Here is a 23,105-nt window from a genome sequence, read left to right as displayed (position 1 = left end):
AATATGGTATTCCTTATATAACTCTATATTAGAGTTGCGTAACTGAACCGCTAATCAAATCCAACCCTGCCACCATTGTTGAGGAGTCATGGAACATTCTGTAATGTTTTATCGACTATCAGTTGAACCCGCTGTTTTAGATTTTGTACGAAGGCATATTCAGCCTGAGACGAACGGCTAATAATACAGCTAATAATACTACCTAGGGAGTTCATTCTGTCCAATAATGCTTATCCTTTCTGCCTCAGGGTTCAATTCCACTTGCTACCACGCCGGGATATTACCTCTTGATCGGAAAATCTGAAAACGCGATACACACTCTCCACGCCATGCTGACCCGACACTCCAGCTACCATGCTTATATCTTAGAGCTACGGAAACCGGGCCTACGGGGTTTGCTGAATTCAAATAAATACGACGGACTTGAGAATCTTCGCCGCCCCCCAACCCGCCCCCCCCCCCCCTCCTCTTCCGGCGGCGGAATATTACCTCTTGATCGGGAAAATTGAATGAACCCTTAAGGATTGAGGGCGGGGTAATGACCCTGCTACACATCCTACATGGTTGTCTTCAGGATTGCGAAAATTGCATCCTACAAGGCTTTCCAAAATCCAAACCTCTGTAGCTTGAGTGGTTGTTGATTGCAGCCATCTCAAAACATGAAGCTCCTTTCTGCAGTCCCGGCTCTGGCTTGTCTGTCGGTGCAAGTCCTAGGAAGGACTTTGTCTCATCGAATTGGCTCTTACGGTATTACAGATCACCTGGGCGGCGAAAAGCGGGCTTTGTTGCAAAATATCGTAAGAGAAAATGGTCATTTTGCGCCATCTACGGAATTTCTATTGACATAGCCAGGTGACATGGGATAATCAATCGCTCTATATCCATGGAGAGAGAGCCATGATCTTTTCGGGTGAAATACACCCATTCCGGTACGCTTCAAAGGAGTCAATATCCCCTAATAATCATCTAATTGTGATTCCAGGCTTCCTGTCCAATCACTTCATCTCGACGTGTTCCAAAAAGTTAAAGCGCTCGGCTTCAATACCGTTTCATTTTACGTTGACTGGGCTCTTTTGGAAGGCAACCGGGGCACCTATCGCGCAGATGGTGTGTTCGATCTGCAGCCTTTTTTTGACGCGGCCTCTCAAGCGGGAGTTTATCTTCTTGCCCGGCCCGGTCCTTATATCAACGCTGAAGTCTCCGGCGGCGGCTTCCCAGGCTGGCTTTCAAGAGTTCCTGGGACTTTGCGAAGTGGAGACCCTGAGTACATGAAGACATACGAATTGTATGGACCTCTTGATATGAGACATTCCATATTTTGCTGCACGACTAAAAAGCTTTCTTTATAGATATTTGACAAATGTTGCCCGTACAATTGCCAAAAATCAAATCACTAACGGCKGCCCTATCATTCTCTATCAACCCGAGAATGAGTACACCCCGTGGGAAAACGCCACAACCGTTGACCCTCAATATATGCAGAACATTATGGACACTGCCAGAGAAGCGGGTGTGGTAATTCCGTTCATTAGCAACGACCAATGGCCCGCTGGGGATTTCCTGCCCGGGTCCGGAGTAGGGGCTGTGGATATTTATGGTCATGACGCCTACCCGTGAGTGCATTCAAGTCGTTCACTTCCTCAATATACTAACGGTCTTGAATAGTATTGGATCTTGCGTAGGGCTGTAAATTCCATAGTCGATGTAGCTCAGGATTCTAATAAGAAAACTAGGAAACCCCATCGTCATGGCCTTCAGGAGCTCTGCCCACTTATTTGCGGGAGCGTCACATGCAGCAAAGCCCGTCTACTCCTTTTTCACTTGTTGAGGTATGTCTCCTGGAAATTTCCTTACTTCCGCATACTCGTTCTTACCATTTTGCTAGTTCCAAGGCGGTTTCTTCGATGGTTGGGGAGGCTCGGGTTACGACAAATGTAGTGCTGTATTCAATGCTCAGTTTGAAAATGTCTTCTACAAGAACAACCTGGCCGCAGGGGTTGCTGTTTTGAATCTGTACATGGTGAGACTTCCACTTTGTCGAAAGAGACCGACATATATTAATTTCCTTGCAGATATACGGTGGCACAAACTGGGGCAACCTCGGTTATCCGGGAGGATACTCAAGCTACGACTATGGTGCTGCGATATCTGAAACACGAGAGATAAACCGTGAAAAGTACAGTGCACTCAAACTCATTGGCAACTTCCTCAAAGCCTCGCCATCGTATCTCGTTGCTGTACCTGGCAACGCATCGACGACACAATACACACAAACAACTGACCTCACTGTGACTCCATTGATTGGGCACAACTCCTCATTTTTCGTCATCAGACATACTGACTACACCAGTACCAGTTCTACGAACTATACTCTTAAGGTCCCAACGAGCGCTGGTACTCTGGCCGTGCCTCAATTAGGAGGTTCGCTGACTCTGAACGGCCGCGACTCCAAGGTCCACGTCACCGATTACGATGTTGGAGGCACACACGTTCTCTACTCAACAGCCGAGATACTTACATGGAAGAAGTTCCACCACTACAGCGTGCTTATAGTCTACGGCGGGTTGGGCGAGCATCATGAAATTGCAGTTTCCTCGAAGTCAGCGGCTAGTACATTGAGTGGTCAACAGTCTTCTATTCTGACAAAGTCCGTGAACGGCCAGTCTATCGTATCATGGGATGTGTCGTCTTCGCGGACCATTGTCAAAGTTGGAGATCTACTGATTTTGCTCCTTGGTGAGATCTGAAGTGGTTGCTTCCAGGTGTGTCATTGCTAAGAACAAGCAGATCGTAACTCTGCATACAATTATTGGGTCCCTCAGCTCGATGCTTCATCCTCCAAGACTGATTTTACAACGAAAAGTGTCATTGAAAACTCGATCATTGTTAAAGCTGGTTACCTTGTACGCACAGCCCACATACAAGGTGACCAACTGCATCTCACAGTCGACTTCAACGCCACCACTGACATCGAAGTCATTGGAGCTCCAAACGTAGCCAAGTGCCTTTTCATCAATGGCGAGAAATTTAGTTACGATACAGATTTGAACGGGTTCTGGACGACGCAATTCAAGTACACAAGCCCAAGCCTTACTCTTCCAGACTTTTCGAAGTTAGAATGGAAGTATATCAATAGCTTGCCAGAAGTCCAACCATTTTATGACGACAGCGCTTGGATTAGTGCTAATCACAATACGACCAATAACACCGTCGCCCCCTTGAAAACCCCTGTATCTCTTTATTCATCTGACTACGGCTTTCATACTGGAACCTTGCTGTACCGCGGCCACTTCGTCGCCAATGGTCTAGAGCAGTCATTCACCATGCAGACTCAAGGTGGTACTGCGTATGGAAGCTCCGTTTGGCTTAACCAGATGTTTATAGGGTCTTGGGATGGTAGCGCTTCAATTGACTCCCAGTCATCTACCTTCAACTTGCCCTCCCTCAAATCAGGTGGCAGCTATGTCTTGACGATTGTTGTCGAAGTAATGGGTCTTGACGAAGAATGGAGAGGTCCCCTGAGTCAGTTGAAGAACCCACGGGGTATTCTTGACTACAGCCTCTCGGGTCATAACCAACATGACATTTCCTGGAAACTGACCGGTAATCTCGGCGGTGAGGACTACATCGATCTTGCGCGTGGGCCACTGAACGAAGGAGGCCTCTACGCAGAGCGGCAAGGCTGGCATCAACCTAAACCACCGAGTGAACACTGGCAGATCTCCAGTCCTTTTACTGGGCTCGATGAAGCTGGTATCGGCTTTTACTCCACCTCCTTCCGTCTTGATATCCCCAAACATCATGATATCCCGCTGTCCTTCGTCTTTAGCAACAATTCCGCCACCACGAAGCCGTATAGAGTGCAACTGTATGTTAATGGATATCAGTTCGGCAAGTTCATACCACATATCGGACCCCAAATGGAGTTCCACGTGCCACAGGGAATATTGAATTATCAAGATGAGAACTGGGTCGCACTAACGCTCTGGGCTCAGGAGAGCGATGGTGCGAGACTGGGAGGTTTCCATTTGACGAATTCCACACCAGTGCGTTCTGCACTAGGTGAGATCACGGCGTCAGAACAGCCTGCGTATAAGAAGAGAGTTGGAGCATACTAATGGATTGTTAAGACATGGAGCAGTAACTTACCACCGCGACAGGGGTTACATTGAGTGACCTACTTTCCTTTGTGTTTTTTATAGTAATTTGGTAGCCTTGGCATTATGGTTGTCGTAACACCGTGTATCAGAGCCATCAATGGGGTATTCAACCTGCCCCATGATATGCGTTCTTTTCTTCAATCAATCAACCCTTGCATGATGCATCCAAGATTGGTTCCACTACATATTCTGTTATCTCACCCACGCTTGTTCCAAGAACTCATTACCTAGGGGTTGTAGATATCAAGCTCATATCTGATAGGTATAACAAGAAGTTTGTGAAACAAATGCGAAATGGACAGCAGTTGGCACCTGGTAGGGAACTTAGGGGAAGTGGCCACATCAAACAGCAAAGTCAAATGCAATGTGGAGGGCAAGTATATGCTTTATTTTCTAGTTAGGCTAGGATAATAGTATATATATCTAAAGCAACAGGGTTATACAGAGATAATATTATACTATAGTACATTAGTAGCAAGTCCATATCTACTCCTTAACTCCTAAGTCTTTATAGTGAGCTGCTAACTCAGAGTCTATATCAGCCTACTAAAAGATAATAAACCAGGTATATTCCAGCCAGGTTGCGCTTAGGATCTTTATAGATAACATTGTGGACTGTGGTTTAAGCTATGGAAAATTACTTAATTAGTAATATTCCACACCTTCTTAACCAAGATAGAGTACGGTGAGTACCTAGCATAACCAATGAAATATTCATAAGCTAGCTGCCGAGTTGGCCCAGGTGCAGAGAGAGAGAGACAAGTTACCAGCGCAGCTTGCCAAACTACAGAAGGGGATAGAGGTAAGGCGTGTATAGCTGTTCTCGCGTACGGTACCCGTGCGCCACGTATGGCACAGGTACATCAATCTGGGTTCGATAGGTTCGATATTCGTAAAATACAAGCACTATTATGGAAAGCGGCCTGAAAAGCGGGACTGGACAACCATGTCCAATCAGGACTGTCATATTCCGGATTCATTTTCCAGGAAGTCGTAGAGTGTAAGAGCTATTGTAACTGATGTCGAAAACCGCGCAGACGTCCACGAACTGATTTGCGGGGACCCACTTCAGGTTTCCATGGAATTCGACTGAAGTCTCGTGCCATTATGTAATTTTATATAACAAGATACAGCACTGTAGCGTGATGGGCATCTTCTTCGAGAATACTACTCTAGGAATAACGAGGAAAAGAAGAAAGCTATGATCGACCACATTGAATACTATACGAAGAATTAGGTGCATCATACTTGCTGTCATACCGGCGAACGTTGACATTGCAAGCAAGGACAAATTGACCAAGCCGCTCATGACGTTGGTCCAGATGGACTACGAACACTTCGAGTCCTCAGCAGGCTAACGTGGTTGATAAGATGTTGAGCGAAAGGTTGTGGACCTCGTTCACAGTGGCGGGACGCTTCGATTACAGAAGCGAATTCGGTGGGGCCGATCTTTTCGATCGGACATGTAGGCAATCTACAGCGGTAGTCCTAGCGCGAGCGGCGTTAGATGGGAAGAAGCGGTGACGAATGATCATTATATTTATGCTTTGGCTTCCCGCTGTGGCAGCCTACAACTTACAGGGGCTAAGCCATATCAAAGACCTGCATCGAAGCCCAGTTTAGTCGCTCTGTTCTGCCGCTCACATATCAAGGGCCAACGTTAGTGTCACACTGGAAAACGAAGAAACCATGGGCCAAACTACCCCCTTCGATCCGGCATTTAAAACAGGATCCATTGAAGAAGCTCGCCAGGAAATCAACGAACGCCAGGATTTACGTCCACTTTCCGCAACTATCACTTCACTAGCTCTCGTTCAGTGCATTGAAGAAACAGACCGCCGTAATCTTTCCCGTCAAGTCGATGCCTGCCACACATTGTATCCTGTGGAAAAAATCAGTGTCCACGAGGTCGCGGGAGCAACGGTAGCTGTGACACCTGCCAGGTTCGGTCAGAAGCTGAACGTCGTCAGGGGACTCGGAATGAGAGGTCCAGTCAGTGGCGACGACCTGCGCAGGATTGAACTATTGTACTCTGATGTCGGACTATCAACGACAATTGACCTATGTCCATACGTTGAACAGAGTTTGCTCCAACTTCTTGCCGCTAGGGGATACAAGGTCAAGCTCTTCATGAACGCTTACATCCGCTCTCTCGACGACATCGATATCCATAACATCGTCGATGCGCCATCTGCTGATCGCCAAGAAGATATGAGCGTCGTCATCTCCCCAGTCAAGCATGATGAGCACGAAGAATTTGTGCGGTGCTCCGTGGACGGATTTCGTGATAACGGCCGCTCGACGGAGCTTCTCGGAACCCTGGCACGCGTCGCCATACGGAGAGCTGATACATCGCTTTATTTCGTGAAAGTCAACGGTGAAGCCGCGGGCACGGGGGCGATGGCGCTAATTGACACGGATTATGGCAGGGTGGCGTATCTCTACCTTGATAGTACAATTCCTAAATATCGTGGCAGAGGTCTTCATATCGCGCTCGACCGGGAACGCTTATTGGATGCGCGCAAGTTGGGATGCCACCTGGCTGTCGTTACAGTCAAGATGGGAAATGCGAGTGGGAGAAATGCTGAGCGCCTAGGGTTTCGAGTTGCGTATACGAAGGCTTACTTTCAAAAAGAGCTCTCATTTACCGAAGAACTTAAAGAATAACTATACATAACTGGGAAGGTTCCTTTTTCTGCGTCTCGATGTGGTCCCAATTACGTGTTCTCCCTAGGCTGGGTGTTGTGTGCTGAAACCTTGTTGTCGTGCCCCTGGAACTCTTGCCGGGTTCGTATCCCTCAAGTACTTGATGACCATTTCCAGTGTCCCTATATGCTGGAGAATATTTTTATTTATTAATCATGCCCATTCTGTCACGATTATTGTCATCCTCACTTGCATCGACCGTATTGGGAGGGAAGCATCTGGAGATCCTTCGTGGCACAGGTGGTCTTACAGCCGTCAGCATGTTCCGAAGCGAGAATGTAAAAAGTACATTCAAATAGGTTGATAATCCCTTCACAAACAGCATCCTAATGCAAACTAAATTTTTCTAAGTTTACCGAACTCTGACTAATTGCGGTCTGACCTCACACAATCCAAATAAGTTAACTTTCCTATGAATATATTTTCAGAATATCGGACCCAMGTATATTTCCTTTCTTTCTGACCGCTCCTTCAAAGTTGGGCAGACCTGACGAAATGTGGGGCAAACGATCTCCGAAAGGGTTGGATATTGGAGCATTTGAAGAATGAGTACTCATAGTAGAGGTTAATTATCTAGTCTGAATCCGTTGTGTAGAGCTATCTAGAAAAATGAGGAAATTGGGTGTGTGTCTAACTAAGTGATAGCGCTAGGCCTAACTAGGAAACGTAGGTGATCAGTCTTCCAGTGGATAATGCCAAGTGAGTTGGTCTCTACTCTGTAGATCTGTGGAAGCAATCTATTTATGAAGCTAGTTAGTGCTAAATGTGCGAACATGTGGGCCACCTGAACTGGTCATGTGGATACAGGGCTAATAACTAAACTACAAATCCTCAGATCGTCCACTTCCTTACACCCGCCGAAAAAGCGATCTCAACCTGAAACAAAACGCCAGGATGACTGCCGGCGAAGGTCTGTTTGTCGTGCTTGACTATACACTAGAAGACCTTTTTTCAATCGACGGAGACGCCTCGAATCTTGTGCTTGTCTTCGCTTATCCTTTCCCGCCTACTCAATTCTCGTCGTCCACGAAATTTCCGTACCAAGCCCCACTGTGGCCGGAAAAAGAGAAAGCAATCTTGACTCTACGACGTTTGCACACTCTTCCACTGAAGCATTCCTTCGTGGCAGGAAAGCTTCCAGTACTGCTGCTAGATCCATCATCCAAAGAAAACGAGGGCAAAGGGCCGGAAGGCGCATCGCGTCGTTACCATGCCGACGCCACTGCGGTCCTCGGACAGTTGCATCCCAAGCAGCGCCCAAAATTGTCATTTATCGCAAACTTCAGAGATCTTGCACTGGATGCTGACCATAAGCTTGTGGTTCTTAACCCCTTGGACCATCTTGCACATCTTTCGCACTTGGTTGACCCAGAGGTTCATTATGATCTACTTTCCAAGCGGGGTCTTGCATACAGTGGGCTTCCTACTCCAGAAACGTTTGTGGCTGAAACGACTATCGGGGCCAATAATATTTATAGTCCAGAGAAATTGAATGAGGAGATTCGCCGCATGATATGCCCTATTGATACGCGAGTCTTGCCATTTATAGTTAAAGTTCCACAAGCAACTGGTGGGACCGGAACATTCATTATAAGAACCGAATCGGAACGACAGAGAGCGAAAGTAGCTCTACAAGCCGAATTGAGACTAATGCTGCGCGATGTTAGCCCGGTGAATCAACACCTTCATCCTTGTTGCTTAGTGTTCCAGGAGTTTATCCCTGGCAACTCCGTGGCGCTATCATTTTTTGTGACGCAGAAGGGACGGGCAATATTTATCGGTTGTTGTACCCAGCTCTTTGACGTAGGGGGTATGTGGACTGGGGGGAGTATCTGCTACCCCGAGCAGCCACAACTGGAAAAGGAATATGCAGCACTCATGGGCCAAATTGCTAGCCTTTTGCATGCCAAAGGGTACTATGGCGCCGTGGGTGCAGATATCCTTGTTGATCCAAGCGGGCGCCAGCTAATCTTTGACCTGAATGTGCGTTCCACCGGTTCATTTAGCATGGGATGTCTCAAAGGCCACTTTGAGGGGCGAGGCTTGCCATATGCACTGCTCTACTCATTCAGGCTACGCTGTCTTCAGAATGAATTTCGGCGACACTTCCAAAATGAAATGGGAGATGGAAGCTTGATCATCAACACATGGACATCCGACCTTCCTGACGGTTCCAGCATGACCTCGATCAGCATAGCGGCACCCAGCCAACAAGAACTTAAAATGTTTCTCGCTAAAGTCAAAGCCTTTGTTACGATGATGAACGCTTAGTCAAGAAATATATGACAGTGGTACCTTGATTAAATTATCAATAAACTTTGCCATGGCAGGCCTTTAGATATAGCTATGCTAGCACCGATGCTGTGATTTGGAATGCTCACCCACACCAGAACCCTGAGAAGCGACTGTCTTCAACTTTGACTCGAGATAATCCGAGTGGCTTAAAGCCTCATCAGCATGAGCTTCAAGGGATCTTCCAGGTTCGCTTACTTGTTGACAATACCTTTGATATAGTTAACGAGCCCAGGGTGCTTCTTCAAATACTTGCTTTGATTGCTTCTCATTCAATGGGTCTGCTTTGTTCATAGCAACTGCGGATCTATTCACGGATAGCCTTTCGCAAGATAGGATTAGCTCCATTCTTCGCTTTTTCGGCCATGGTGGTAAATAAGCCCCTCTTTCAACGAAGAGGATATCAACGTCGAAGTGTGATATTGATATTGGGGATCAGCACTTCACGCTCCCAAGGTTTCAGTGACATGGGAGAAGCTTAGGAAGAAACATGCCACTGTTTGAGGCGACGATTCAACTGATTCAAATATGCGGAGAATGCCAACAGCATCAGGTTGTTGTTTGTCCATGTCATAATTCGCTACGCTTTACACTAGTCTTAAACGATGCTAAATATCCCTGTGACACTGGGAATGTAAATATAGGGATCCAAGGCTTGGTCACCACTCAAGATTACAATACCATGTCAGGTCACTTGCGGCTGGGCTCATCACCTGCTGGGCGTTCGGCCACCAAGGGATACAATGCCTTGCCGAATACCTTCAATTAATGACAGTGTCCCTCACTCATCTACGTGTCAAGCTACTTGTAATTAAATGATTACTGTTGTCCGCGGTTCTTGCTACAAACATGTAGAGACTCCACCCTATGTTAATACAATTAATTGAGGATCGAATTGAGAAAACGCTTTATCCAATTGGATGCGCCAAAATATAGAATATACGGTACAATTTGAGAGAGAGTATGCCGGGCCGTGCCAGCCTTTAGAAATTGACATGCGCGTATCGCTAATGTCAAGCGGTTGAATTCGGTGATTCGTCAATGGGCTGAGAAACGGCTCGTTTTATTTCATTCCCGTTTCCTTCCCCCCACCGTGTTCCCTTTTCCTATCAGGCCCAACCACAGGTGGTGATCTTCCAATGCAGTAGTGATGCACTGGGGCACTTAGCTTGCGAGCTTTCCCGGTTTGGACAAAGAGCTTTTCATACCGAGCCATTCTTTCACCGCCAGAATAATGAATATCAAGGCGCTGCAGCCCCTGTTCCTTGCTGATGCTTCAACGTATACTCGTGGTCCAATCACATCACCGGTTGCATTACACAGAAGGGGCTATAGGAATGCTGATGACCCCAGTTTTACTAGTCCTTGGCAGACCATATATCAAATACTTCCGCTACATGATCTCGATCTTCTCACTTACAATTATCGCCGTCTCCATATAATAATAATGAGGTTGCTCTCCAAGGGTTCAAAAGGCTTTCACAAAACCACACAACAATTGTTATAATGCGGGCCCCTAGAACAATGCGACATAAAGGGAGGTAAGAATCCCTAACTAGCGGATAAGCAGATAGACACAGACCTTAATAACGCGCAGACCAGGGGCGAGGCATCCATCCCTCCCTGGTCAAAACTATCTGATTGGCGATATCCTTCGACTGAGTAGCCAGCTACAGCTAGTCCTGCTGAGATTGATCGTATCCTGGAGAAGCTTAGATTGAAGTGCGAGTATGAAGCGACTGCAGCGGCTCGCAGAAGCGTGGGACTCTTGTATACTCCATTGGAAGAATTGAACAAGGTGGTAAAAGGCTTTTTCGACGAAGGTGCTGCCGCTGCATTGCTTATGTTTGCAGCTCTTAAAAGTGCTGTCCTACGCGGTGACACGAGAGTTGATCTAGGATGTAGGCTACGCCTCATGGATAGCTTTATAATTGAAAATGACCCCATGGAACTCATGCAAGCTTACTACTACTCTTGTTCTTCTGCTTTCTTGTCCACCTGAGTTAGAAGCTATGTTCGATGCCCTCAAATGGCAGCCATGGTCTTTGGATGTGCTTCCTACCATGGCAGAAATATCTAGCACCCCTAGCACCCCTTCCGCGGATCTACCGAAACGGTTCGCTGAGGCGAAAAGGACTGCAATTGATGGTAAAGTGGCAAGGTAACAGTATTAGGAGTGAGTCATGTTGATGTGGAAATGCTCGAACGGCGAGAAAACAAAAGTCGTGACATGAAGTACACGTCCTCTGCGCATTCATTCGTCTAACCCATAGGAAGACAAAAATTCAGAGTATATCAGTCATGGGGAAAGCATTGCTATCGCCTGGATCAATACCTGATGCAGGGCGGTTCGAGATGTCGTCCGTGGACAGAGGCAAAATCCTTTCTTAAACGGTTCCGAAAGCTCAGTTGTTCCGCTGTACGGTTAATTTCATTGGAGAGCTAAGCCTGAGTCATTCTAGCCTAAGACAGACGTGGTCGCGTGAATTAAAGATGCCTATAAGGAATGCTTCGAGATCGATCTTGATTCAATATGCGGGAAAGGGCGCCTTCAACCTCCCGTCGTCCCTGTCTATCGACCCTGGGTCAGGCTGTTTGACATTACTGAGATTAAAGTTGGGAATTGCAGAAAATTTACCTGGGAAGGAGCTATTTAGGTACAGATTGAACGCATGTGGTCAATATCTGCCCAGTGTCCCCTTGGACAATAGATAGCGAAAGACCAATACTGGGGGTAGAGAAATATAAGGCCTCTTTTCTTATATTTCCATATTTTTATTGGACCCTGGATATCCCAATGCGATTCGACAGCATATGATAATCCCTTTTTATTTTCTAGTCTKGAGGACAAGATGGACAGAGCGGTCTATTCACACGTCCTCCTCTTGTTATTCCCGTCCCGGTTTCCAGGTCCAGGGTTACTGTATCCAATAAATGGGAGGTGCAGGTTACAAAGTATTGGTCTCCGTTGGAGAGTCAGGACCATAGAAAGTTTCGCCCAACCCTGGATTGTAGCCGTCATTGCTCGGGGGGGTTTTATTTTAAGTGACGAGGGGTAAAAATGGTTTCTAGCCTCATATCCGGAGCGAGGCTCAATGAAGTGCATAAATATGAGAGGGGTTTCCAAATGCAGCTTGGTACTAAGCATAGCATATATACCTTCCGGATCAAGCGTGCATCCGCGGCTGATGTGAATATGGCTGGCCAATGCATCAGCACCTTACTGGGAAAAAAGGGGTGTACAACTTTCCAGGCTAACGATCAAACGAGTCCGGTCGGGTTAGGAACGTCGGGTATTTGCGATAAGCCAGATTATCTCTAGCCCAAACATTCTTTCGAGCTCTTGCTTAGGTCGCTCAGGACAAATCCTGCTTAATAGGACAGTCATCCCAAACTTAGGCTGTCGTCTCAGTAAGGAAAGCTTTCGGTTTATATAGGAGTGATGATCCTTCTTTTTATCGACTACCTGAGCCATTCATAATCAAGAGATACGGCTACTCAGCGTTGATGAGAAGCAGAGATGAGAATTCGCACATTATACATTCTTCAGTCGGTACAGTAGAGGCACAGGAATCGAGAAAGACAAGATTCCTGGTAGCTGACACTAGTTCAATAAGATCGCTTCACAACCCCTACATTCTTTGTTCAGGGCGTTCGATATCGCTCAAGATGGCTGATCATTTGAGAGAAACCAATTATTATTTTAGTCAATTAGCCAACGGCACACTTGTGTGTGTGGCGTCTTTTTCTATACTACAGCAAAAATGGTGCCACATCCCCTCAGCCAAACCGCAAGTGGTCCAACAATACTCATATCTTGCCGTACACTCTGCCAGCTTCCCTAAACGAGCACTGAAGACACGATTTCCTCTACGTAGTCATATACTTTCGCTAGCTAAGTTGCCTCATAGAAACTGCATATCCATCTCTTTCTAATGGTCCAAGTAAAGCTAGAAAATAAAGACGGTGACTGTAGTACTCAACAGGTCATCAAACGCAAGGGTCGGTATATACACTCCACCATACTACATAAAACGCCTCCACTAACTGCTCCTGTACAGCCCTTACTTCCGTAGGCAGAGAGTAAGTAATTACAAAGTATAGAAGGTGGTGTGCTCCTTTAAAGCATGGCAGTCTTTATTAGCCATTAAAGTCCTGAGCTAACAGAGCCTTGGTTGAGTCCTTAGCCATGAACAACTTACAACACTGAATTTCTCGCGGAACAAATTATTGCTCAAATTACGGCTAAGCAGAAAGTTGGCACTATATAGAATTTGGCCATTCGCATTACAAAACTATGTCAGCAAGCCTAAAAGGAAAGGGAGAGAGATCTTTCCAATCATCTCTCTCAGCTCTTGAAAGCGCTGCCAAGACGTACTTTCATTCACCAAGAGCATAACAACAATTGCTGACCTCCAGCGCCAGTTGGATGGCGCCGGAGTAAAGATTCGAGAGCTCCAAGAATGTCTGAACTACGAGAAACGAAAGAGAGATAATATTTTTCTGAAAGTGGAGCAACTCGCCTCAGGATGGGCTGAAGAGAAGACATCTTTGGAGGCTAGGGTACGGGAGGTGGCGGACAGCAGCCAAATTACAATGAAAAAAAAGATGCAAGAGCTAGAGCGGGGGACGAAAGGTGCTGAGGAAAACATGCTGCAGTGCCAGCGCCGCCTTGAAGAACAAATTATGAAGAACCGTAAGCTCCAGACTATTTTGGAAGAGTCGGACTTTCATCTAAGGACCTTAAATCTTGACATTGATGTGGGAGAGGTTGATCTAGATGTGTATGACAACCAGTCTATCAGATGCGAGCTCATTTGCTTACTTAGTTGCAGTCTTAGGAATGGATTTCAGAGTATGGAAAAGCGCTTGAAGGTATTGAGCTCTAAATTCTTTGAGAGCTCAACTACTACCGAGCCAGTATAGCCCCAATTCGCTAATGGTATGTGCCAGCTAACGTTTCTTATGCAGTCCAAAGCTCATGAAAATACAGAGCACGTCCGGACGAGCAATTATGGTCCCCTATCTCAATCGATCTTTCCTCTCTCATACGCCAATATTATGTGCCCTCGGGAGCTCCTAGCTCAATCAATCATCGCCAATAGACTATCCGCCGACATACTCACCCCTGTGTGTTTACCATCGCCGATGGGGCGCATGGGTATAGGAGAGGCACTGGAAAGATCTTCCGCGATTCGCCCCCGCCAGAAAGCTATACTGCGGTCGCTCCTGGTCACCGCGTTTGAATCAGAAGAAGTCCGGTTGCGGAATGAACTTCTTACTACAGCTGTTTCAGATATCTCTCATGAGTTGGAACCACTACTACAATCCCAGGAAATCCAGAATCTCAAGGAAGAGCTTCACAGATTCTTCGTCTTCGCTGCAAACGTGTGGAAACCCGTGCAAAGGTCTCAAAGATGGGTACTGGCTACTTCAGATCTCAGGTCCTGTCTCTAACACAGTTAGCAATACAGCGAGAGATGCACGACTTCGGAATTCCCGCTGTCATCTAGCTCCCCTTCACTTGTCTTGTTCCCATATATATTCGATGAGAATGAAGAGGAGCCGCTTTATCCTAGGCTAGTTTAGTGTGGCAATTCAAATTTTAAGGGTACAGCTGAGAACACCAGCAGTATCCCTCCTCGCCTACAAGTAACTGAGGAACATGCCAGGAATGAGACAAGTACGGGAACTGGGCCAGTAATTCGAATTGTTTCTACGCAAATGAAGGGGCCATCAGAGCAACTTGACACAGGCAGAAGCTATCTAGAACACACAGGTGAAGGGTCCATCGCAGCAACAGCGAAGGAGCTACTTGGAAAACGCACAAGTGTCGTGCCAATGGGCGTGAAAGTCGCCGGAGTAAGGCGTAAAAAGGCGTCCCTACAGAAGGACTATAACTATGACTGCGCCTTGCGGACGGCTAGGAAACAATACAACAATATTTCTGCGTGCTTGTGTGTTCCCATTTATGGTGATCCTCAGAAGTACTTGCAGCGGATGCGGGAAGACCTACAACAGCGCAACAAAAGGCGACTTTGGCTTCTAACCGACAGTTTGACTTATTCAACGACGCAATTTCCTTTACCTATTCTATCCTATGGCTTTTGCATCAGGATTGAGCGAGTGGGAACTTGGCATTATTAACTTATTAAGAGTAAGTACTGTAACAAGCTTAGAACCACAGGCTTTGCCGTAGCCAAATAATATTAGATGGAAGGGGAGTTTACAAATTTATCAGGTTTGACCTATATGCATCAAGAAGCAATTAGAGCGTCAGCCTGTCTGTCAACTAGCTCATCCAATAATTCGCCAAGTAAAACTCTATCTATAGAGAGATTCTCAATACAGCTGAGCTCAGTATACCATCAGGTTACCCTGTATCTATGGCGGTTAGAATAGAACTAAGCTTATAAGATTATTACTTATACCTACTCTATGTAGCAGCAGAGTTCCTATCACTCTATAAGATAATCTAGAAGCTATATATCTCCTTTTAGTTAATTAATTAGTAGACAATAGTTATTAATATAGAACTTAATAGTATTTAAGACTCCTTTAAGGTAATGCCATGTATAATAGAGTGTATTTCTAGAAAGATTTATATTAATATATTTATTAAACTTACTAAAGGTAATAACCTAATGCACTTAGTAGTAAGTAGTAGAGATAAGCTATACCTTAGTTATACTTTTAGCTATAGTATCTACTGTGAGATTTACATATAGTTAGTCTTAAAAGATTTTTTAGTAGCTATAATAAATACCAAGGTATAGTAGCCTTAACTAGTAGCAGCTTACTATAACTAGGATAAATATAAACTAAGCAGGGTATATATAATGCAAGGTAGGCAAAGGTATCTAATAATATAGAATTACTAAAGCTTATACCCAGAATATATCCACTAAATTAGCTATTAGGGAGTATATGCTAAAGAATATACTCTATTACTTAAATATAATATTATTTAGTAATATTCCACAGGTAGAGGAGGCGTTAGATTATATAAGAATGTTTATTTAATATCACTATTCAGGCAGGATGCCAGCCTAGATCTACAGATATAGAATATAAGAGTGCACTCTAGAGTCTATTATATTAGCCTCTCTGTTAGGGTTTCTATCCTTCTAGAGCACAGGCAGTGGATATTCTATATTAATATCCTCATCCTAATGAAAAGTAAGGGCATTAGGGTAAATTTTCTGGCCTTATAGCTTTCACAGAATATATTTAAGTAAGTGAGTGTAGCTATTAAAGCAAGTTCTCTAGTAATAGTAGATGGAGTTAAATAATAAGCTAAGGGCTATAAGGTAGTAGTTTAGTCCATCACAGCCATAAATAAGTATATGGCTCACTATTTATCATTTGCCATAATATACATATTATAACACTATCCTAGGAAGTATAATCCTTCTATATAAAGAGAAAAGAGAAGCAAAGACACTAGGAAAGCATTCTTGAATGAGCAAGGGGATAATGCGCTCTTGCCTGGCAGCCAGCCCTACACTAAAAGTCTCTCGCCACCCCTGGCGGATAGAAAACATTGCGCCAGACCTGGACGTTCTCATCCATTGCGCCTGTTGGTGCTCACAGCCCAGGCCAATATGACAGATGCACGTTATAGCATCATAATCGCTGACCTTCAAAAATGTCAATCTGCGAGAATTACTTGTTTCTATTAAGGGAATGTTGAAGTTTCCTCCCCCCGTACTCATCGAGAAAGAACCCAAATATTTGGTGAGTTGTCTTGGGGATCGCTTATATAATCGGGCCCAGTCAGAGCACTGGCGTTTGAGAGGAACGAAGCATTCACGACCGCCAGTCCCATGCTCATGACAGGTGTTGTGAGTGACCGATGTGATACAGGTTATTTGGAGAAATTGACTCCATAAGTGACGATGCGGTGCGAAAGGAGAGCAAGTTACGCCCTCAAACTTGGCCTTCTCTCCCATCGAAGCAGGACATCCCGTGTTAGCAATTCAACACTGTACTTGGGGACTAATGGAAATTTCATCCGAGAACCCGCCGACACCTTACAACGCACTATATAAGTTCCCATTGCGCAGACAACCCTAGATGGTGTAACAGTTGTCATGGGCCTTAGGAGCCCAACGTCCCAGCCAGATAAAAGATCTTTGAATATCATACGGAGAAAGTTTCGACGGCAAGACTCAGCTGCTGCAGTCAGACGATGACACCCACCTTCCCCACCGTGACAAAACTTGTCGAAACATTCCTGAATTCTAAAGGACGTCAAATTACACCTAGTTCCTTGTATTCAATACCTTATCTCGTCGGCGCTGCTCTGTTGATCTAATCAATCAATGTTTGAAAATTGGGATCTATGGATGATCTTCATTACTCCATCCCGGAAATAGTGAAACTGACAAAATCGTTGGCGAAACTCTCTGTGCGATCAGCATTGTCCCACTGGTCGGCCGGTCCGAGAAGAGTGTCCGCTGAAACATCTGGCAGACCCGGTATGCTTCACAGCCAGAGCACGCGGGAAATAATTGGAGCATTTCTGCTTACTGGTCTCACTATTGCTGAATAAATCCGATCGTGCATTGAGTAAGATTTATGTAATCACGGCCAGATTCCGGACAATCTACGGATGAAAGCGCTGATCGGCATGCCGAGAGTCCATCTGAAGGCAGAAGTGGACCTTTTCCCGGTGAATCCGCGGGTGTGGAAACTTCTCCCGTCTAGTACAGTCTCATGTTGATACGGCTCTGTAGGGAATCTAGATGCAGAATTTTGGCAATATCTTAGAGAGAAGGGTGGTACTACATACCATATACGGACATATGTCACCACATGGTGCTTTACGCACGAAGTCAGCAGCGACAACAGGGGAATGCAGGCAGCGGGTGACAAGCGGTCATCTAGTTGGACCTTGGAGGTAATTTAAATTTAGGATGCGTTTCCAGCCACTGCTGTGGGACAGGGATCCCTTCTTAAATGACGGATCCGCTGACAAACGATTATGCAACTGACCCCTACGCTGTCGCAGGGTATAGACCGACCGGGAAGTACATATGAAGGCCTTTTTCCACACAGTTCTATCAGAATTTAGGGGTTACTTCAATTTCATCACCTATACAAACCATGTTGGGAAAATTCTCATTCCTCAGCGCCCTGTCCCTTGCAGTGGCGGCACCGTTATCCAACTCCACGTCTCCAAAGTATGATTATATCGTCATTGGAGGTGGTACTAGTGGTCTGGCTGTCGCAAATCGTCTATCAGTGGATCCCAGCGTGAACGTGCTCGTTCTTGAGGCCGGTGGCTCGGTCAGGAACAATGCCAATGTCACAAACGTGGATGGTTACGGGCTTGCATTTGGGACAGACATTGACTGGCAATACCAGTCCGTCAATCAGCCATACGGAGGAAACCTGAGTCAGGTGCTTCGTGCCGGGAAGGCTCTTGGTGGAACGAGCACTATCAATGGTTTGTATAACAGTCCGTGTGTTCACCTGACGTAACTAACGGAATGTCTCTTATCCACAGGCATGGCTTATACGCGGGCTCAGGACATTCAGATTGACTCCTGGGAAGCCATTGGGAACACCGGATGGACGTGGAAGAAATTGTTCCCCTACTATCGCAAGAGCGAGAACTTCACCATCCCAACCAGATCTCAGGCCTCTCTTGGAGCGTCGTATCACCCTGGATCCCACGGCCAGGACGGTCCCCTTGACGTTGCCTTCACGAACATCCAGTCCAACACCCTAACCACCTATCTCAACCGTACCTTCCAGGGCATGGGACTTCCATGGACTGAGGATGTCAATGGCGGAAAGATGCGCGGCTTCAACATGTTCCCCTCCACTGTGAATCTTGATGAGTATGTTCGCGAAGATGCCGCTCGTGCGTACTACTGGCCCTACCGGTCCCGACCTAACTTGCACGTCCTGCTCAACACTTTTGCCAACCGGATTATGTGGGAGAGCGAAGCCCATGATGGGCACGTCACTGCCAGTGGTGTTGAAATCACGTCCAGAAACGGTACCGTCAGCGTTATTAACGTCCAGAAGGAAGTCATTGTCTCTGCCGGTGCCTTGAAGACCCCGGCTATCCTTGAACTTTCCGGAATTGGCAACCCTAGCATTCTTGGAAAGTTCAACATCCCCGTTCAAGTTGGCCTTCCTACTGTCGGTGAGAACCTTCAGGACCAGGTGAACAGCCATATGGATGCTTCGAGCAACAGTTCCATCTCCGGAAGCAAAACAGTTTCCTACCCCGATGTCTATGATGTCTTCGGTGACAAAGCCGAGTCCGTTGCCAAACAAATCCGTGCCAGCCTGAAGCAATACGCAGCCGACACAGCCAAGGCCAACGGAAACGTTATGAAGGCTTCCGATCTTGAGCGTCTCTTCGAGGTCCAGTATGATCTTATTTTCAAGGGCAGGGTTCCAATCGCAGAAGTCCTGAACTACCCGGGAAGCGCGAAGTCAGTGTCTGCGGAGTTCTGGACCCTTCTTCCCTTCGCTCGTGGAAGTGTCCACATTGGTTCCTCAGACCCGCTCCGATTCCCTATCATCAACCCCAATTACTTCATGCTCGACTGGGACGCGAAAAGCCACGTCGCCGTTGCAAAGTATATTCGCCGCGCGTTCGAGAGCTACCCTCTCAGCAGCATCGTCAAGGAGTCCACCCCAGGCTATAGTGTCCTTCCTCGGAACGCTTCCGAGCAGAGCTGGAAAGAATGGGTCTTTGATAACAACTGTAAGTTTTCGATGCATTTCCGCAATAGTATGCGAGTACAAATCCTAACAAACAGCCTAGATCGTTCTAACTTCCATCCCGTTGGCACTGCTGCCATGATGCCTCGTGAAATTGGCGGTGTCGTGGACGAGCGCCTGGGTGTGTACGGCACTACGAATGTCAGAGTTGTAGATGCCTCGGTGCTTCCATTCCAAGTCTGCGGCCATTTAGTGAGCACCCTATACGCTGTGGCCGAACGGGCAGCGGATTTCATCAAGGCCGACGCTGCTCGTCGTTAGATCGATCTCAAAGGGGACACTGTGTTACGATCGATGGGTGGGTGATTAAGATGGGGTATATTTGAGTAGTAATAGTATATCGGGCATCCTGTATGGCACAATGCATGAAGTTTGCTATTTATATGACGTTAATAGATTCTTGAAATGTGGCCAAGATGGTTCTAATTGTACAAGATTCTTTCATTGAAGTGTGATAGATACCTTCTATGTACTATCCAGGACAATAACCTCAGCCTCATCCTCTCTAATACTCTCCACGTTCAACACATCGCGCCGTATTCACCCCTGAAATAAAAGCCCCATCGCCCTCACTAAGCTCTGCATCTTCACGCTCATCCAGATGGATCTTGGCCTTTCCATTCGTCGTTATCGGCAGGTGCACATAGACATTTCGCTTCTTCCGGCTACTGACAACGTCTTCCGCACCAACGCTCCAACTGAACGTCGACTCAGGCGCGATAATCCTCCCACCCATGGCAAAGTCCGCATGGATGGGAATTGTGGCTGAGGTCTTCGGAGTGGCTGATTCCTCCTGTGCGGCGGTGGCCTCAGGACCCGCCACCAGTGTTGATAAAATCGGAACGAAAGACTTGCGTTCGGCCTCTTCGCTGAACGGCATGTTGTGGTATTCCGAGTGGGTGATTCGTTGGTTATACAGTAGGACCACATGGACTTACAGGTCTTTTAGACTGGTACGTGATATATATGACAGTGGTACCTTAATTAAATTATCAATAAGCTTTGCCATGGCAGGCCTTTAGAAATAGCTATGCTAGCACCGATGCTGTGATTGGGAATTATTGTTCGAGGATGTTCCTGGTTTTTATAATCAAGGTAAAAAGTAACGATAAATAAGACCAAGTCGAGGAAGGGGTAGCGGGGAAATGGTGATTTGGTGTTGGGAGAAAATGTATATGATCAGTAACAACAGCTAATTGGCGATGTTCTTTGTGAGGCCAAAAATGCGACCTGTGAAGAAAACATGGGTGCTTATGTTCAGTGGTGGAAAGTTCGCCCAACGCTGACTGTTTTTGAAGTACGCAGTGATGGGAAAGGGGTGTTGGGTTCGGGGTGAAGTATCGTAGACAATAGTCTGGAGATGGTAGTGAAGGAGCGTTGATCCGTCATTCAGTTGACAACCGCGTTCAAGAACAATACCAAGGAACGTAACTATTGGCTGGGCAGCTCCGGGACAGTGCAGAAAATAGGATTCGGTATCGTCTTCATTGCCCGGATGATTAGAATGTGTAAGCTTTAATGTATGGCAGATAGGACAAACTGACTGGTCTAAGTTGTGAGCGTCGATGACAATATAAAATTTGTCGTCGTCGGACGAGGTTGTCAGGAAAGGACCTGAGGAGTAGACAACAGTGTTTGGCTTGTAAAGGTCAGACTGATTGGCCTCATTAAAAAACCTGACCAGGCTGGGAATTTCATCCTGTTCAACATCGTCTGATTGAATGTCTTTGCACGGTATGTTGAGTCAAATACAGAGTTGCATAGAAAGCCCTTTACTGGGGCATGTAGGGTCTGGTTCAACATGGTCAATGAAGTCGCGAGTATGAATAATAGCCGGTCAAGTTGTATTTGACGGCATCATGTTAGTGGCAGAGAGTAGATCCGGAAAGATGGAGTAGTTAAAGTTTTCTCCATTCTAGTAGGGGTTTTAGAGCATCTGTATGKCTAGAGGAGAAGTATGCAAGAGAGGCTATTGTTTCACAGGCATGCTAAACTATAGAATGAGATTCCTGTAGTGAGTACAAACTTGAATATGACATGTCCTAAAGTGATCTCACCGCTAGTTTAATAAAGGAAACGTAGTGGAAGATGTAAGGTTTTTGGGAGGCTTCATGTATGTAAGACGTGGCGGTGAATAATTCATTAGATGAAAGGGAGCAGGTAGATGGTGCAGAATTATTAGTCCAGAGAATATTTCCTTTACCCTTCAGATAGACACACATGTGCAAAGATATTTACAAGGAGTGATAAAACCGGCTTATGGAAGAATATTGGGCTTTTTGATATTGGGCCAGAGACGTCGGATGCTGGTGGCGAAATACATCTCAGGCGGCGAGTACTTTCTCGTCAAGTCTCTGCAGTGTTTCCATTGCTAAAGTCTGAATTATTTGAAAAGGACATATTATAAATATTATGGTATTCTATGGGAGAATCAGTGCTTTCAGAGAGAATGTTGAAGTCGCCGGTTTCTATTATCGACAAAAATGAAATTCTTAATTAAATGCTTCCATGCCTCTAAAGTCACTTCTTGGAGCTCTTCAAGTCTATCACTGTCTATGCATTTCTGCAAGAAACCAGGGATAGGGTCCGAACAGGAGGTCCTTCATTTCGATTGCTTGCAGAATATGGAGTCCTTTGCGCGTTCATAATCTGGATAATTGTACGTAGATCAAGCAGAATTTTCGGTGGCGGTCTCGACCAGGCGGTCATTTTTAAGATCCAAGATCGCCGAGTCAAGCGCGGAGCCCTGCACCTTGTAGTCAGTGAGGCAAACTGCAGGGCCCAGCAGTGGGTTTTTGCGGTGAACTACTACCAACCTAGGTCAGATCCAGGTTATCCCTGGGTTCTAAAATTTGAACCTGAAATTGCAGCAGTTTGGTGCTAACTAGGCTTGAACTTACCTGAACTTGCACTAAATACAACTCTAGTTATATCTAGACAATTCTAATTATAGTACTACTTTACTGCTTCTTTTACTGCTTCTAATTAATTAGATAGAAATTCTCTTATAATCTAGAGGTCTTGTACATATTCAATAGTATTTAAATTAAGGTTATTAATAGCCTATAGGTAGAGTTGCATTTGGTCTGAGTTCAGGTGAGTCCAACTAGGGTTGGAACCGAACCGCTGCAATTTCGAGTCCAAATCTTAGAAATCAGAACTAAACCTGATCTGTTCCAATTTGGTTCGAGTTTAACCGCA

The 23,105-nt window shown here is 45.9% G+C and overlaps 6 protein-coding genes across 6 annotated transcripts; 5 read left to right on the top strand and 1 right to left on the bottom strand.

Annotated features, from left to right (window-relative positions):
• Positions 1 to 659: 659 nt before the first annotated feature.
• Positions 660 to 4,118, top strand: Asppvi_005432 (glycoside hydrolase family 35 protein; the record flags this gene model as incomplete). The annotated part of the gene is made up of 9 exons (XM_043301355.1): positions 660 to 797; positions 853 to 929; positions 983 to 1,285; positions 1,350 to 1,613; positions 1,666 to 1,678; positions 1,734 to 1,829; positions 1,886 to 2,020; positions 2,073 to 2,736; positions 2,788 to 4,118. The coding sequence occupies 9 exons, from the start codon at positions 660 to 662 to the stop codon at positions 4,116 to 4,118; spliced, it is 3,021 nt and encodes a 1,006-aa protein (XP_043157290.1).
• A 1,731-nt stretch (positions 4,119 to 5,849) lies between these two features.
• On the top strand, positions 5,850 to 6,827 carry Asppvi_005431 (uncharacterized protein; the record flags this gene model as incomplete). The annotated part of the gene is made up of 1 exon (XM_043301354.1): positions 5,850 to 6,827. The coding sequence occupies one exon, from the start codon at positions 5,850 to 5,852 to the stop codon at positions 6,825 to 6,827; it is 978 nt and encodes a 325-aa protein (XP_043157289.1).
• Positions 6,828 to 7,760: 933 nt separating this feature from the next.
• Positions 7,761 to 9,137, top strand: Asppvi_005430 (uncharacterized protein; the record flags this gene model as incomplete). Its single annotated transcript, XM_043301353.1, has 1 exon — positions 7,761 to 9,137. The coding sequence occupies one exon, from the start codon at positions 7,761 to 7,763 to the stop codon at positions 9,135 to 9,137; it is 1,377 nt and encodes a 458-aa protein (XP_043157288.1).
• Positions 9,138 to 13,766: 4,629 nt separating this feature from the next.
• Positions 13,767 to 14,671, top strand: Asppvi_005429 (uncharacterized protein; the record flags this gene model as incomplete). The annotated part of the gene is made up of 4 exons (XM_043301352.1): positions 13,767 to 13,942; positions 13,994 to 14,078; positions 14,130 to 14,579; positions 14,633 to 14,671. 4 exons carry the CDS (start codon positions 13,767 to 13,769, stop codon positions 14,669 to 14,671), a joined length of 750 nt encoding a protein of 249 aa, XP_043157287.1.
• Positions 14,672 to 18,266: 3,595 nt separating this feature from the next.
• Asppvi_005428 (GMC family oxidoreductase) lies at positions 18,267 to 20,165 on the top strand (the record flags this gene model as incomplete). The annotated part of the gene is made up of 3 exons (XM_043301351.1): positions 18,267 to 18,609; positions 18,670 to 19,887; positions 19,948 to 20,165. 3 exons carry the CDS (start codon positions 18,267 to 18,269, stop codon positions 20,163 to 20,165), a joined length of 1,779 nt encoding a protein of 592 aa, XP_043157286.1.
• A 244-nt stretch (positions 20,166 to 20,409) lies between these two features.
• Positions 20,410 to 20,784, bottom strand: Asppvi_005427 (uncharacterized protein; the record flags this gene model as incomplete). Its single annotated transcript, XM_043301350.1, has 1 exon — positions 20,410 to 20,784. One exon carries the CDS (start codon positions 20,782 to 20,784, stop codon positions 20,410 to 20,412), a length of 375 nt encoding a protein of 124 aa, XP_043157285.1.
• Positions 20,785 to 23,105: the final 2,321 nt, after the last annotated feature.

This window comes from Aspergillus pseudoviridinutans (assembly GCF_018340605.1).
Source record: "Aspergillus pseudoviridinutans IFM 55266 DNA, scaffold_4, whole genome shotgun sequence".
NCBI classification, from domain to species: Eukaryota; Fungi; Ascomycota; class Eurotiomycetes; order Eurotiales; family Aspergillaceae; genus Aspergillus; species Aspergillus pseudoviridinutans.
Note: the sequence above shows the minus strand (reverse complement) of the source record. Positions and strands in the feature narration are given on the sequence as shown.